A 13,451-nucleotide genomic window follows, 5' to 3' on the forward strand; every position below is an offset into this window, starting at 1 on the left:
ATCTGAACTCATTAAAAACCATTTCTGTTTTCTCTGAGAACCCCTACTACTGACATTTATGCTACTGCTACCCATGAGGGGCTGGTGACTCCACAGCTTTTATTTTCCGCCATATTGAATTTGAATCTAATTTAATTTGGGGGCTGGTGCTCGGCACTATGGGTAACTCCCATAAACCCGAGGGGAAGGGCTGCAATGGATGTGGTTCCTCACTGACGCACGAGGTGCCAGCCTCTCCTACAACAGGCCATTTCCCCTCGACTCCCAGCCACAGGGCTGCTTACCAGCACTGGTTGCGGCCTTCCCTTTTAGCAGCAGCTTGATGCAGTTGGGCTGATTGTACTGGGCTGCATAATGCAGGGCTGTATTCCCCTCCGGCGTGGGCCTGTCCAGGTTTCCTCTGCAGGCAGGCAAAGGAGGAAGAAAAAGGAAACCCCAGCTTTCATTTTTAACAGGAAGTATCTCTGCTCTCGTGGCTGCGAGGGAGAGCTAATAAACCTCCCCGTACCCATTTCTCCCCTTAATTTGTCTTTTCTGCCATGCACCCCTTTCCTTAATAATTATGAAAAAGGCCAAACTAGTGGAATATTCCAAAGCTTGCAGTAAGCAATCTGTTTACAAATGTTGGACCTACAACAACAACTACTATGATGATGATGATGATGCAAGCCACGTCACCTCCTTACAAAAGTGCTCTTGCTCAGGGTTCCAGGCACCCATTTCTTTCAAACAGGGCATTCAGCTCTCTCGGCCTTCTACCTCCTCCATTTTGCATTTTCAGCAGCGACCTTCTGCGGCTACTGAGCATGCCCAGTCCTCACCTGGCTGGTTTCCTTGTGTGCAAGAGCTGCCCTGTTTCTTCTTAGAGACGTTTTGTATGTTTGCAAACTCCAGGTGTCTCTGAAGCAAGCCTGCACCACCCCACCTGTTTCTCAGTGGACCCCGTTCGATTCAGCTGTCCCCTGGGTTGGCTATTAGGCTTCACTGAATCTGAGTGCAGAATTCTATGGGCAGAATTCTGGCATCCTGGGTAAAAGGACGCGCGTGCATGTACGTGCATGGGGATGGAGAGCTAAGCCCGCCCTCCCCGCAAGCAGGGCTTACCCATTCTGAATAATGAAGTCCACCAGGGGGAGTGAGGTTTTGTTGGCGTACCGTACAGCCAAATGGAGAGCCAGTTCGCCTGGTTCCTAGGAGGAGAGGGGTGTTGGGGAGAGAAGCAGCACTCAGCAAGCCTGGCTTGGAAGGACTCAGCATGGCCGACATGTGCAATGAGCGCGCACAGCATGGCCGTGAGCTTGAAGGAGGGATTCCTGTTACCTCCTTGAATAACAGGCCACTTGTCTTCCAGTAAGATCGATGCTGCCATGGGGGACAAGGGTGAAAACCTCGACCAGGAGAAGGGGTGGGGGAGGAAGGATGTGCCAGAAAGGACAAAGGGCTGTTTCTCTAGGGCTCGTTGTTTGGAACCAGCCAAACTCAAGTGGCGAGTGAGTCCAACCTGCAATTTTGGTACCTTTGCTTTTGGCTGTGGGGCGGGGCATAAGTCGTGGCTTGCAGCCTGCTGTACACAGCAAAAATTGCCCAGCCCTTCTATTTGTTACCCCAAAGTAACATGGCAGCTGAGACTGGACACCAGCCTCTAAGGGAACAGGTAGCATTAGAATTAAGACTGCTCTAAAAAAAAAAAATGAACTGTTGCTGCTTTTGGAGCAAACCAGCATCTGACAAACATTGCTATGTACATCTTCTAGCAGTTCCTCATTTTATACCACTTACCTGACCCTCAGGGCTGGCCAGAGGTTTGGACAAATCGTGGCCCACTGCAAAGGCCTGCAACAGTGCCAGGAGATCCCGGTTGCGGATGGCTTCCCAGAGACAGCCGGGTTCATCCCTGGCAGCTTTGTGGACGTATCTGCGCTCCATGTACTTGGCCATGATGAATTCCTTCCGGGCATTCCTGTACAAGGGGAAGGGAAACATCTGGGAATAACTATGAAGAAGGATCTCCTGGATGGGACCCTCCTGGTTGGGGAACCCTCCTGTTCTAGCTTCTATGGCTGGAAAGATAGTCCTGAGAAACTACAAAGTCTGGGAAGATATCAAGCAGGAAAACGGAATGGGAAGGGGGCGTAGCATTTGTAAGGATCCAAGGGAAAGATTCCAGTACCCCATGCAGCACAGTGAGAATGATGCCTCGTTGAGTTTCTCCTAGTGCAGAACTTAGATTTAAAATAAATTAAATGCAGGGCACACAGATATATCTATATATTTGTGGGTATGCCGAAGTTATCCTGATATTGGTACAGCCGGCACAGCTTTCCTCGGGATCTACCTTCTATGGAACAAGACTGTGCCCACCAAAGTCCTGCCCAATCAGTTCCTTTTCCTTGTTGCACACGAAGTGGATGGAGCATCTCTTCTGTACCCACCCTGAAGACTACCCCGACTAGCTCCCGGAATCCTGCTCTCGTGACAATGTCCGCTTCTACTCACATATCACTGCTTGAAGAGGGTTTCGGGCTGCCTTGTGCTGGCAAGGTGGCCTCCATCACTTCGTTAAACTTGGCATTTCCAATGCTGACTGCCAGCTAGGAGCAAGACAGGGAGGGCATGTCGGTGGAGAGAGACTAAGCCCCGCAGAAAGGACACATGGGCCACCTGAAGCTTGAGGACTGTGCGAGGTCCTGGGGGGCCTCTGGTGTGGCTTGTCAAGCTGCCACATGCCCACCCTCCCCCACAAAGACCAAATTCCATGCACACAGAGCATCATGTGGGAGCCCTCTGCACCGAGAAAGGTGGTGCATAAGGAGAGCCACATGCCAAAAGCTTTCTGGCAGCTGCCTAGTGTGCAATTTCAATCATCCCCTCTGAAAGCGTGAGAGCCAGTGGGGTTTGCTGTGGTGCTGAGTGACAGTCTGGGGGTTCAGGAGATCTGGGTTCTAGTCCTCATGAAGCTCACTGGATGGCTCGGGGCCAGTCACTCACTCTCAGCCTAACCAACCTCCCTTGATAGTTTTTGTGTGCACAAAATGGAGTGCAGTTGCACTCGGCTACCTTGCAAGGATATAAAGGTGATGCAATAATCCTACGGGCAGGCTCACTGTGCGGAAACGGAGGGGGAGGGAACAGGCGCATGAGCAACTGCAGCTGCTGTCGTTTTATGGCTTTATTGCTTTATTGCTCACATGTTGTCCTCGTCTTTCTCATTTATCTGTTTCTTAGCTTTGACTTCTGGTAACTGCTCCTTTGGCTATTGGGCAGTATTAAAATGGAATAAATAAATAAAACACATACATGGCCAGGCACGTGTGACGTGTGTGCACACACAGATGGGGTGTGCATGCATTCATGCCCAGAGAAATGAACTTGGAAAGCGACCATTTCTTGATATGCCCTTCCCACTGGCATCTTACTGGTTTTTCGGCGCCAGGTAAAGACTTTTTTATTTAAACATCATTTTAATTGTTAAAATATATGATCTGGCCAGGGCAACTTCTTCTTCCTTCTCTTTTCTCCTCCTATATTATTTATTTACTTATTTTATACTGTTAATTTTAATTTTATATTATTACGTTTGAAGCTCAGTGTATTTTTTGTATTTTTGTATTTAATGGTAATTTATTATGTTCTATTGTATTTCAATGTATTTCATTGTGTTGTAAGCCGCCCCGAGGCTTCGGCAAGGGGCGGCATAGAAATGTTATAATAATAATAAAAAAATAATAATAATCTTGTAAAACTGAACCTCTCTGTATTGACCCATCCCAAGCTCTTGCTGTACAAGAAAGAATCTACCCCCTTCCCCACCCCACGAGCGTCGTTCCAGTTCTGCCCACCTTTGTATCTCTTTCTATCCACAAAATTACCCAATTTAGCTTTCTAGTGTTGTGCCCATAAGCCTGGGATGCTGAAGAAACACAAGGTGACAAAGCACAATGTGAAAGTCGAGAAGCGGAAGCAAGCAGGAAAAGGGGAATTCTGCACTTTACCAGCAGTTCAGAAGTGCTGAGCACATCGAGCGTCAGAGACTGGATGCGGGAATAGTGCACCCCCAGCTCGCGGTGGATCCCTGAGCACTCAATGCACGTCAAGATGCCAAGGTTGGTGGAGAGCCACGTGGGATCTGGAAGACACACACGATACAGAAGTATTGCACGAAAAAGGGTATTTCATCCTGTTTTGGGATTCATCCTCCTACTAACATTTCCGTCATGTCTGGACTAAAGCATAAAGGCATCCTCACGTCTCTAAAAAGATAAAATATGGGGCCCACAGTAGGCCAAGGGTGTTTCAAAGGCTGTGGGAAACAGCATGAAATTTTATTTGATCTTGAAATCAAATTGGAAAACAAACACAAGAAAACATGCATACCAATATAAAAATACTTAAAGCCAGAAAGAAACCCTCTGGTGTAATCCTTAGTCTATCACCAAATTCTTATGGAGCATCTATGTTGGGGGTCTCCAATCTGTTTGGACCTAAGTGCACAACATCTAATCAGTGAATCGCTGTGGTGGCTTCTCCTTGTCTCATCTACGGAGCTTCAGCTGCATCCTGATCAGCAAAAACGGGTTTCGTGTATATTGGGCACTGCTGCCTCTTTAATAAGGGGTTGCCTAATCAAATGGCCAGTGGTGCAACACCGCCAATGCTTCTTTTAGGCACAAGTTTTGGAAAGATCCAGCAGTCCCTTCTTTTTGGGAGGAGGTTGCTGCACAAAAATACACTTTTTCTATTGAAAAATTCTGTACTATTCACTGACCTACTTGATCTTCCAAATCATTTACCTGCTTCCTGGAAATTGACAAATAGGAGGGGAAATTGATTCTGTGCACCCTTTTGGCAGCTCAAAGACTGAGGTTACCCACACAGGGAGGTGAAGTCCTCACCACCTGTAATATAATGGATTGAGGCCCTAACAAGATTTTCAATGTGTGGATGGGTGGCATAAAGACACCGACTTGAAATGGATATTTCATATAAATCCATGTGTGCATATTAAAAATGAGAACATGGAAAAGCTAATATGGCAGAGCAGTTATTGCTGAAAAGGGTCTCAGGAGATCCAAGTTCAAGTCCCTGCCCTAACGAAAAAAAGAAAGTGCAAGGAACAAAGTTTAACAGCAACACGTCGAAAGGTAGAGTGCTCCTATACAAGGTGCCTGCCTGCCTGCCATGCTCTCTCCTAAATTACTCCATTTCATTCAATCTCCTTTCTGTTTTCCATTCCCTACACACCAAATATTCAGCATCTTGTGGCCACTGAGCAAGCTCAGTCCTCTCTGAGCTGTTTTTGGGTTGAGGTTTGCCTTAGGATTGATTATCATTTTACTTGCACAAACCTTCAAACTTTCCAAGCAGGCTGAGACATTCCTGTGCTCCCTTCACTGGACTTCTCTTTGTTGGTGCCCTGTATCTCGAGCTCTCTTCCAGTTGGAGTTCGCATGCTGCTAGCTTGGCTATCGTTTCGGCAAATGGTCCCAACTTGCTCATTTGCCGTGGTATTAAACACTCCCTAAGTGGCCCACTCATTTCACCCCTCATCTCCTGACTGGGTCAAGGAACTCTTTCTCCATCACCAGCCACCCAGTTCTGAAATGTCTCCCTCCTCTTCCAAGGCAGGCTGGTTCGCACTCTCTGCCCAAGAATCTTCACCAGGCGACCCCGAAATGGAAAAATTACCTGCCCATTACCTGCCCACCTCTGCCCTTCCACCTCCTCCTCAGAATCGGATGCCTACCTGAGCAGATGGCAATATGTGAGACCAGCCCCGCTCTCTGCAGCTAACAGGTACCCAGAGGTGCTGCAGAGATTCCAAAAAGCCAGTGGGGGGCGTCTCTCGGACAGACCTTCTCTGTAAGCCTCATGGAAACAAGGGCCATGAGCCACTCACTTGCACAGAACCCATCTCTCAGGGTTGGCAGCCACACTGCAAGGGCTGCCCCATGCGGGACCCCCGCTGGATGGCACCCAGACGCGGGGGACGTACCTGGGGCTCCACAGTCGCAGCACTGCCTGTTGCCCGGCATGTTCTTCACCTCACTAATAATGAGCTTGGTGAGCTCCTGCAGGCCGCTGTCCACCATGCCGCCCGTCGGAGACATACAGCCGCCTGGGTCCCCCTTGAAAGCATTGCTAAGTGCTTCATCCTTGCTGTTCTGGAGCACTGACACCCATCTGGTCAATGGAAAAGAAGGGTGGTTAGGCAGCAGGGCGGTGGATGGGAAGCACCGTCCTGACCACTGAGTAGGCCTGACACACAGTGGACAGGAGCAAAGTCCCAAATTTCTGGAGGGCTCCCAGGCGGGGGAGTATGGGAACCTGGCTTGTGGGCCTGAGGTTCACCACGCCTGGCGCAGCTGAGCTACACAGACTGGCAGTGGCCTGACTCCATCTAAGACAGCTTATTATGTTACCCGACAAAATTCAAGGCCGGATGGAGAGCTGCACCGGGGTTCCCCATGTCCTAGACCTACCTCCAGCCTGACGACTTATGGAATCCAGGCTGCTGCTGACGTGTAAACAGACCACATTCAGCAATGAAGCTCCCTGCTTACACCCATCCACCCACCACGCAGAGGGCTTTGCACACACTGAAGGTCCTGGTGATGATGAGGCGGGAGGTGACACCTGAAGCGCCTTCAAGGAAAGGCAGGGTGCGAATCCAATAACCTTTCTACCATGCTGCATTCTTCTGTCAGGGGCGGGGGCCCTGGAGTCCTCCAGCATGTTGTGAGGCTGTAACTCCAATCCTCTGCAACCACAACCCATGCTGGCTAGGGATGAGGGGAAATGGAGTTCACCAACATCTGGGGCATGAACAGGTCCCTGTCCAATGCCACCCATCTGGAGCTATCTGGCACACTCCCTCATTCCACAACAGGTAAAGGTAAAGGTTTCCCCTTGACATTAAGTCCAGTCATGCCTGACTCTCGGGGGCAGTGCTCATCTCCCTTTCCTGGCCAAGGGAGCCAGCGTTTGTCCGCAGACAGTCTCCATGGTCATGTGGCCGGCATGACTAAACACCAAAGTGCACGGAACGCTGTTACCTGCCCACCGAAGGGGTACGTATTTATCTACTTGCATTTGCATGCTTTCGAACTGCAAGGCTGGCAGGAGCTGGGACGGAGCACCGGGAACTCACCCCGTTGTGCACATTCGAACCGGCGACCTTTCGATAACCAGCCCAGCAGCACAGCGGTTTAAACCACTGCGCCACCTGCAGTCCTTTCATTCCACAATATCTGCATGTAAATTATGCATCTTTCCGGCATGCTTCATGCTTTCACTGTGGTCCACCTTCTCCAGAAATGTTTTGTTTATTGCTTCTCTCTGGACTAAAGCAGGAGTGTTCGATGCAAGTGAAAGCCCCTTCCCTCTTCCCCCTGCCTCCCCCACCCCACATACACAGGCTAAAAAAGAAACCCTCCCTTGAAAATGCAGCACAGTCAGGACAAAGCCGAGCACTTTCTCTGGCTGGAACAGTGGAAAGCTCAGGGCTAAGAAAGGGCATCGAGGGACTTACGCAATGCAGTCCGGCTCGTCCTCGGCTTGGAAGTGGTAAGTTCTGTTGTCTGCAAGGAGAGGAGACTCGGGTGGATGAAAAAGCACAGGAGCAAGAAATGCAGCTCAAGAGGATTTTTTAAACTAGCATTTTCTTTTAAAGTTTCTAGACATTCAGATCACAGAGCGGGGCTAGAAAATGTGCCGGGAATGCTTGCTGTATAGCCATGCTCCAAACATCTGCTCCTCAAAATGGCTTGCACATCTTTGTACCTTCTTCAAACCCTGCCCCCCCCCCAAAAAAGCTCACACCTTCATGTAGCTTTTGCTGCATCCTGACCTCCTCCAATGGCTCGCAATCCAAGGGAAGGCAACCTGATGCCCTCCATATATTCTGGACTGCAACTCCCAGCACCACCAGTCATCCTGGATGGGATTAATAAGAGCTGTAGTCCAAACTATCAGGTCACCGGATGTTGCCTGCCCCGTTGTTATCCGTTAAGAAAAACCCACAAGAGGATTCACAAACCAGCTTTTCCAAACCGCACGTCCCCGAAGAGGATGCGCCCTTAAAGGCTACCCTTTGGCAACTGACTAGTGCTGGCAACAGTCTTGCGCTTCCACCAACCTGCATGATATTAGACTCTAGTCATCCAAGAATTAAGCAAATATTGTGCCAGCTCATCGATCTTATACTGGTCATGGATTTTTAGTTTTCCTGGCTGGAGAATTTGGATTGTCCTAAGCCACAGAGAACATTCACGAGGTTCTCATGGTATTTTATTTAGCAAACTAGCTATGTGTGAACCAGGTAAAAAAACAGATGGACAACCATACTGCAAGAGTGTTCATCAATGGTTCACCATTCAAATTGGAAGGATGTTTTGAGTGGAGTCCACCTTCTCTTTGACTTGGACCTAGTGCTATTCAACATTTTTCATACATTTCTCAAGATAAAGGATGTGGGACGTTTTTATCAGATTTGAAGATGACACACAACTCAGTGGGATACCTAACACCTCAGAAAATAAAAATAAAATTCAGCATAACCTTGATAGAACAGAAAACTGAACTGAAACTACTGAAATGAAATCCAGCTGAGACAAATGTTAAATTCCACATTTAGGGAGAAAAGGGGAGGTGGTAGCTATGAATTGGCATCAGAACATGTGAAAAGGATCTCGGGACTGTAATCAGTCCCAGCCCAAACACGAGCTAGCAATGCAACGTGACTGCAAAATGACCTCATGAGACTACATTAATAGATCTTTCACTTCCATGTCACAGGAAGTTACATCCCACTTTATTCTGCACACTAGTCAGACCACATCTGGAGAACTGCATCTGGTTCTGGGTGCTGTGATTTAAGGAAGATACTGACAGATTGGAAGGGGTTCAGAGCTGGGCAAAGATTAACACTCAAATAACCAGAGAGCTTTCTCCACCTCTTCATGGACAAGAGGTGTACATTTCACAGATAGGAAGGCTGAGCTAATAAAAATCACCAGGTTTTTCTGCATCCCTTCACCAGGTTCTCACGAAACGCAAATGAGAAGTGTCATGGAAGGAGTTGTGGCAAGCCATTTACTTACGTGTCACAAGATCGAAGGACTTTTTATCCTCTGGATGAGGCCTCACCTGGCAAGTCAACAGATTTAACTTCACTGGAGGTCGATTTATCTGGGAAGCAATGAGTGAACATGGTAAGTTCCACATCCAGGAGGGGAACAGATTTTGCTGATGTTAAGTAGAAAAAGAAGACGATGAGAAAGAAGGGCAACCCACTACCTTCGGTGGGAAATTTCTACAGAAAGTTACCACACTTCTCTAAATGCCAGGCTCTCCTATATGACATTGAATATTGAAGCTAGAAATTTTAACCAAACAGTTCCCAACCTTGATCCCCAGATGGCGTGGGACTACAGCTCTCACCATCCCCAACTAGCACGTCCAATAGACAGGATGCTGGGTGTTGCATCCAACAACATCTGGGGACTTCAGCATCAGCAACCTGCAGCTTGGACTGTTAGGAAGCCCCAGTGACGACAGCAGCATCAGAGAGAACATGAAAAATAATGTATTTACTTAAAACATGTCTATGCTGCTCTTATGCTAACATTTTCCAGGGTGGCTGAGCACAGTCCACACTGATGTCCTTTCAGTGTGTCAGACTGCAGCGGCCACTGTTCCCAGCCAGCATCCGGGTCACTGGTCAACCACTAAGAGCTGATCTCACCACACTGATTTCAGATGATCCAAAGATGCTTGAAGCATGATGTCCTTATGGGACAAAGAGCAAGTGTTTGCCACATGGGAGTAAGCCATAGATGACCAGATTAATTCCGGCATGGCAGGCAGCACTTCTCACCACATGGGGGCACCCCACGCAAGAAACAAGCAGCACCTCACGGCCCCTGACCATATCAAAACACCACTTGCAAATCGGGCCCAACTCACGAGGCAAGTAGGAATCCATAATAACCAAGGAAAGTGGCTGGGAGTTAAAACCTCCTTTCAAAGATTTGAGGACACACAGGAAACAAAGCATAGGGCTAAGGGCAAGAGATACCGAGAAGACTCCTGAGAGTCCCTTGGCCTGCAAAGAGATCAAGCCAGTCAATCTGCTCTTTAGAAGGCCAGATACTGAAGATGAAACTCAAATACTTTGGCTACCTAATGAGAAGGAACAGCTCACTGGAGAAGACCCTGATGCTGGGAAGGATTACCAGCAAAAAGAGAAGGGGGCGGCAGAGGATGAGGTGGCTGGATGGGGTCACTGGGGCAGTGGGTGTGGGCTTGGGTGGACTCCAGGGGATGGTGGAGGACAGGAGAGCCTGGAGGAATGTTGTCCATGGGGTCATGATGGATCATAAACAACCACAAGGACAAGGGAGGAAGCGGAACATGTTTGATGAGAGAAAAGGGAAGAGAGCATGAAGAAAAAGCAACTGGCTGGGGCGCATTCAGAAAAAGGATCCTGGGAGCTTAAATGAAGAAAAAGGCCCAGGCAGAAGCCCCAAGGCTAGCCCAAGACACTGTGCAGTCTGAGGGAAAAGGCACAGCGGTGTCTTCCTCCATTCTGTGTACAGAAGTCAACTGGGCTGACAGTTAAATCCTACTTCAGTGCTGCCAGTGGGAGAGGGTCCCCATCACGTCTGAGAGCAAGAGACGGCCCACCAAAACCACCTTTAAGGGAGCCACAAAAGATAAGCAGGGCACGCTGAAAGAGGTGAAATGACTTCCCAAAGTGTTGGGGACACACAGTTGAAACAAGAAAGGTTTGCTTTTCGGGTTCAACAGCCCCTACCTCTTCCTTGAGTGATATAACAACAAAAAGGGTTACCCAAGAGGCAAGGCTGCCCCATTTCACAAAGCTTTCACTGGGAAATGAACGCTCTTTCCCACATAAAGTACAAATACACACCAAATTGAACGGTTCAAATAACTTCCTCTCACATATTCCGGCATGGTGTAGTGGTTAAGAGTGTGGGAACCCAGAAGATCTGGGTTCTAGTCCTCACTCAGCCATGGAGTTGTTACAAAGATACGACTGAGAGGAGGCAGCAACTTGTGCAGAACTTGTTGAGCTCCTCGGAAGGAAAAAGGTGGGATATAAATCTAATAAATAAATGCTAATAATGGAATGAGTGAGGAGGCAGCAGGAAAGCATCTGTCGACCATGCGACCCAGCATGCCAACGTGCCCACTGGCCACAACCCTGGCGGCCACAGCCGGGGCATTCTGAAGAAAGGGTCGGGGCCACGAGCTGTTTTCCCATGAGCCCCTCACACAGGCATCGAACCCTTGGCAGCCCCCTGGTGTCAACTGACCCGAAAAGGCGCCTGCAGGCAAGCAGCACCACTGAGCCACCAACTTTGCCCCCAGTCCCACTTACCGTGCTGTGTGAGATGGTGAGGCATCCGTACTTCACTCCACACTTCCTCTTCTGCCACACTTTCCGGATCCTAGCAGGGCAGGAAACAGACAGCACAAATGCACACGGTTATCATGGGGTGCCTTTGCCACAGAGGTCACAAATTGCAAAAGCCCCACCTTGCTCATGAGTATATAGGTCTGGTTTGTGAGAGCCTCTCCACTGGGCCCCACCACCTACTCTAGAGTAAGAATGAAGCTAATCCTCAGGAACATACTCGTACCATGCCATTCACAAAGAGCAAACTACACATTAGGTTAAGCAACCTGCTCCATTTTTATTCTGTCTTGATTATTTTTTTAAATGGTGCACTTGGGAACTCACACGGGGAGATGAAATGGAATCTTTCCCTTTGCACCTGTGATTTTATCGATAACACATTTCACAGTTACCTGTACACTGATGTGGGTTATTCTCTGTGAAATCACCACTTGGGAAGGAAAGATTACATTTCATATTCCAATGTGGGAGTAGGAGGGCCCAATAGAAGCCAAGCACTTCCACAGTGGAAAAAAAATAAAGAAAAAACAACAGTAGGGGTGAATGAGAAATTAGTCTCCATTTGCTTTGATCAGGATTAGTAGCTTCCAGGTCAAACAGGGATACCATACAATCTAAGTCCATACAATTCCAATCTTGCAGTATAACTCACAGAGCCCAAGAATGTGTTTGACAGAATGTCGACATTTGAAAAGGCACATAAAAATGGGTATTTTGAAAATGTGCAAAAATACAGTTTAATCAAAGGAAGAGGAATGCAAAGAATTCAAAGACATGCACAACTGATACACGCATTTGGAAAAGTACACATGAACATGCACAAAGAATTCCATGTAAAAAGAAGAAAAAAAAAGGCTTCCATCTGAAACAGACTTGAACTGGAACAAGCTTCAAGATGGAATTTAGAGAACTTTGGCAAATTCAGATTTTGCCTGATTCACGCATCCCTAAAATAGAGCCATTGCTGCATCTTTTTAACATGCAGTGGCTCGAAAGTTCTCACACTAAAACCATCTTGGAGCAGCTGATTTGGAACTGCTTCCAGAATAGCTTGCAGAAACCAGCCCTCCCAGTTAAGACGTAAGAGCCCCTTCCCTTCTGAGCGGGACTTGCTTTCCCTTTGGCCACTGCATCCCAGCAATGGCCCAGGGAGAGGAACCACTGCTGGTGCAACTCACCCATCGCTTTTCTTGTGCAGGAAGCCCGACTTCTCTGTCCCATACTGCTTGTTGCCTTGGTGTTGATGGATGCTGTAGCCACTGCCCGAGTTCTTCCTGTTGAGGTTGTCCTGCACATATTTTATTTTATTTTATTTATTTAAAATATTTATATGCCATCCTATTCGCAAAAAGCCTCAGGACGGCTCTCAGCATAAAATAAAATATAACATAAATAAAATTAAAATAAAAACATACAAAGGAGCGTGTCCTAATCCACGTATTTATGACATTTCTGCACCGACCAATAACTGAAGCTCTCTGGCAGTTCACAAACTCAAATCACACACATGAGCTCTGCAGGACTCAGACCGCAAACTGGTTCAAATGACTGACTGAAGAGTTGCTGACCCATTAGAAACGTCTCCAGCTCACCAGGCAGTGTAAGGTCACCTGGCTACTCATCAGCAGCACGTGCATTCTAAGGCGGGCATGGGGTCCTGCCCTTCCCTTCTCGCAGGAAGGATGGCGCTTCGGAGGTGGTGCCTGCCATGGCATTCCTGGATGCACCACCGATAAACAAGCAGCCCCCTTCCTCAGGATCCCTGCTCCCAGCATCAGCCTGGAAGGGTCTCTCTGTCCAGCAACAGCGGAAGCCCCAGCGTCAGCAACAAACCTGGGTCTCAGCCCAAGGCCCCTGAGGCGGACTCTTGTGTCAGGACTCCTGGAGCCCACATCCACAAAGCCACAAAGGAACCAGCCCCCTCTGCATCAGACACCCGTGTCCTCCAGGCCCACAGCAATCTGGGCGCCACAGATGGGAGGACCAGGCAGAGCAGGGGAGGAGCACCCAT

General features: G+C 48.4%; 1 protein-coding gene across 1 annotated transcript in view; it reads right to left on the minus strand.

Moving 5' to 3' along the window:
* Nucleotides 1-13,451, minus strand: part of ASAP3 (ArfGAP with SH3 domain, ankyrin repeat and PH domain 3) — a 64,394-nt gene that overhangs the window by 10,609 nt on the left and 40,334 nt on the right. Inside the window, exons 10-19 of the mRNA XM_044434879.1 lie at nucleotides 12,619-12,728; nucleotides 11,402-11,471; nucleotides 9,099-9,186; nucleotides 7,529-7,577; nucleotides 5,993-6,180; nucleotides 3,993-4,126; nucleotides 2,497-2,591; nucleotides 1,780-1,960; nucleotides 1,105-1,190; nucleotides 285-400 (exon numbers count right to left, since the gene is read on the minus strand). Coding sequence (XP_044290814.1) covers nucleotides 285-400; nucleotides 1,105-1,190; nucleotides 1,780-1,960; nucleotides 2,497-2,591; nucleotides 3,993-4,126; nucleotides 5,993-6,180; nucleotides 7,529-7,577; nucleotides 9,099-9,186; nucleotides 11,402-11,471; nucleotides 12,619-12,728 — 1,117 coding nt within the window. The remainder of the gene's footprint in view (nucleotides 1-284; nucleotides 401-1,104; nucleotides 1,191-1,779; nucleotides 1,961-2,496; nucleotides 2,592-3,992; nucleotides 4,127-5,992; nucleotides 6,181-7,528; nucleotides 7,578-9,098; nucleotides 9,187-11,401; nucleotides 11,472-12,618; nucleotides 12,729-13,451) is intronic.

The sequence above is a fragment of the Varanus komodoensis genome, unplaced genomic scaffold, assembly GCF_004798865.1.
Source record: "Varanus komodoensis strain SLA01 unplaced genomic scaffold, ASM479886v1 scaffold29_1, whole genome shotgun sequence".
NCBI classification, from domain to species: domain Eukaryota; kingdom Metazoa; phylum Chordata; class Lepidosauria; order Squamata; family Varanidae; genus Varanus; species Varanus komodoensis.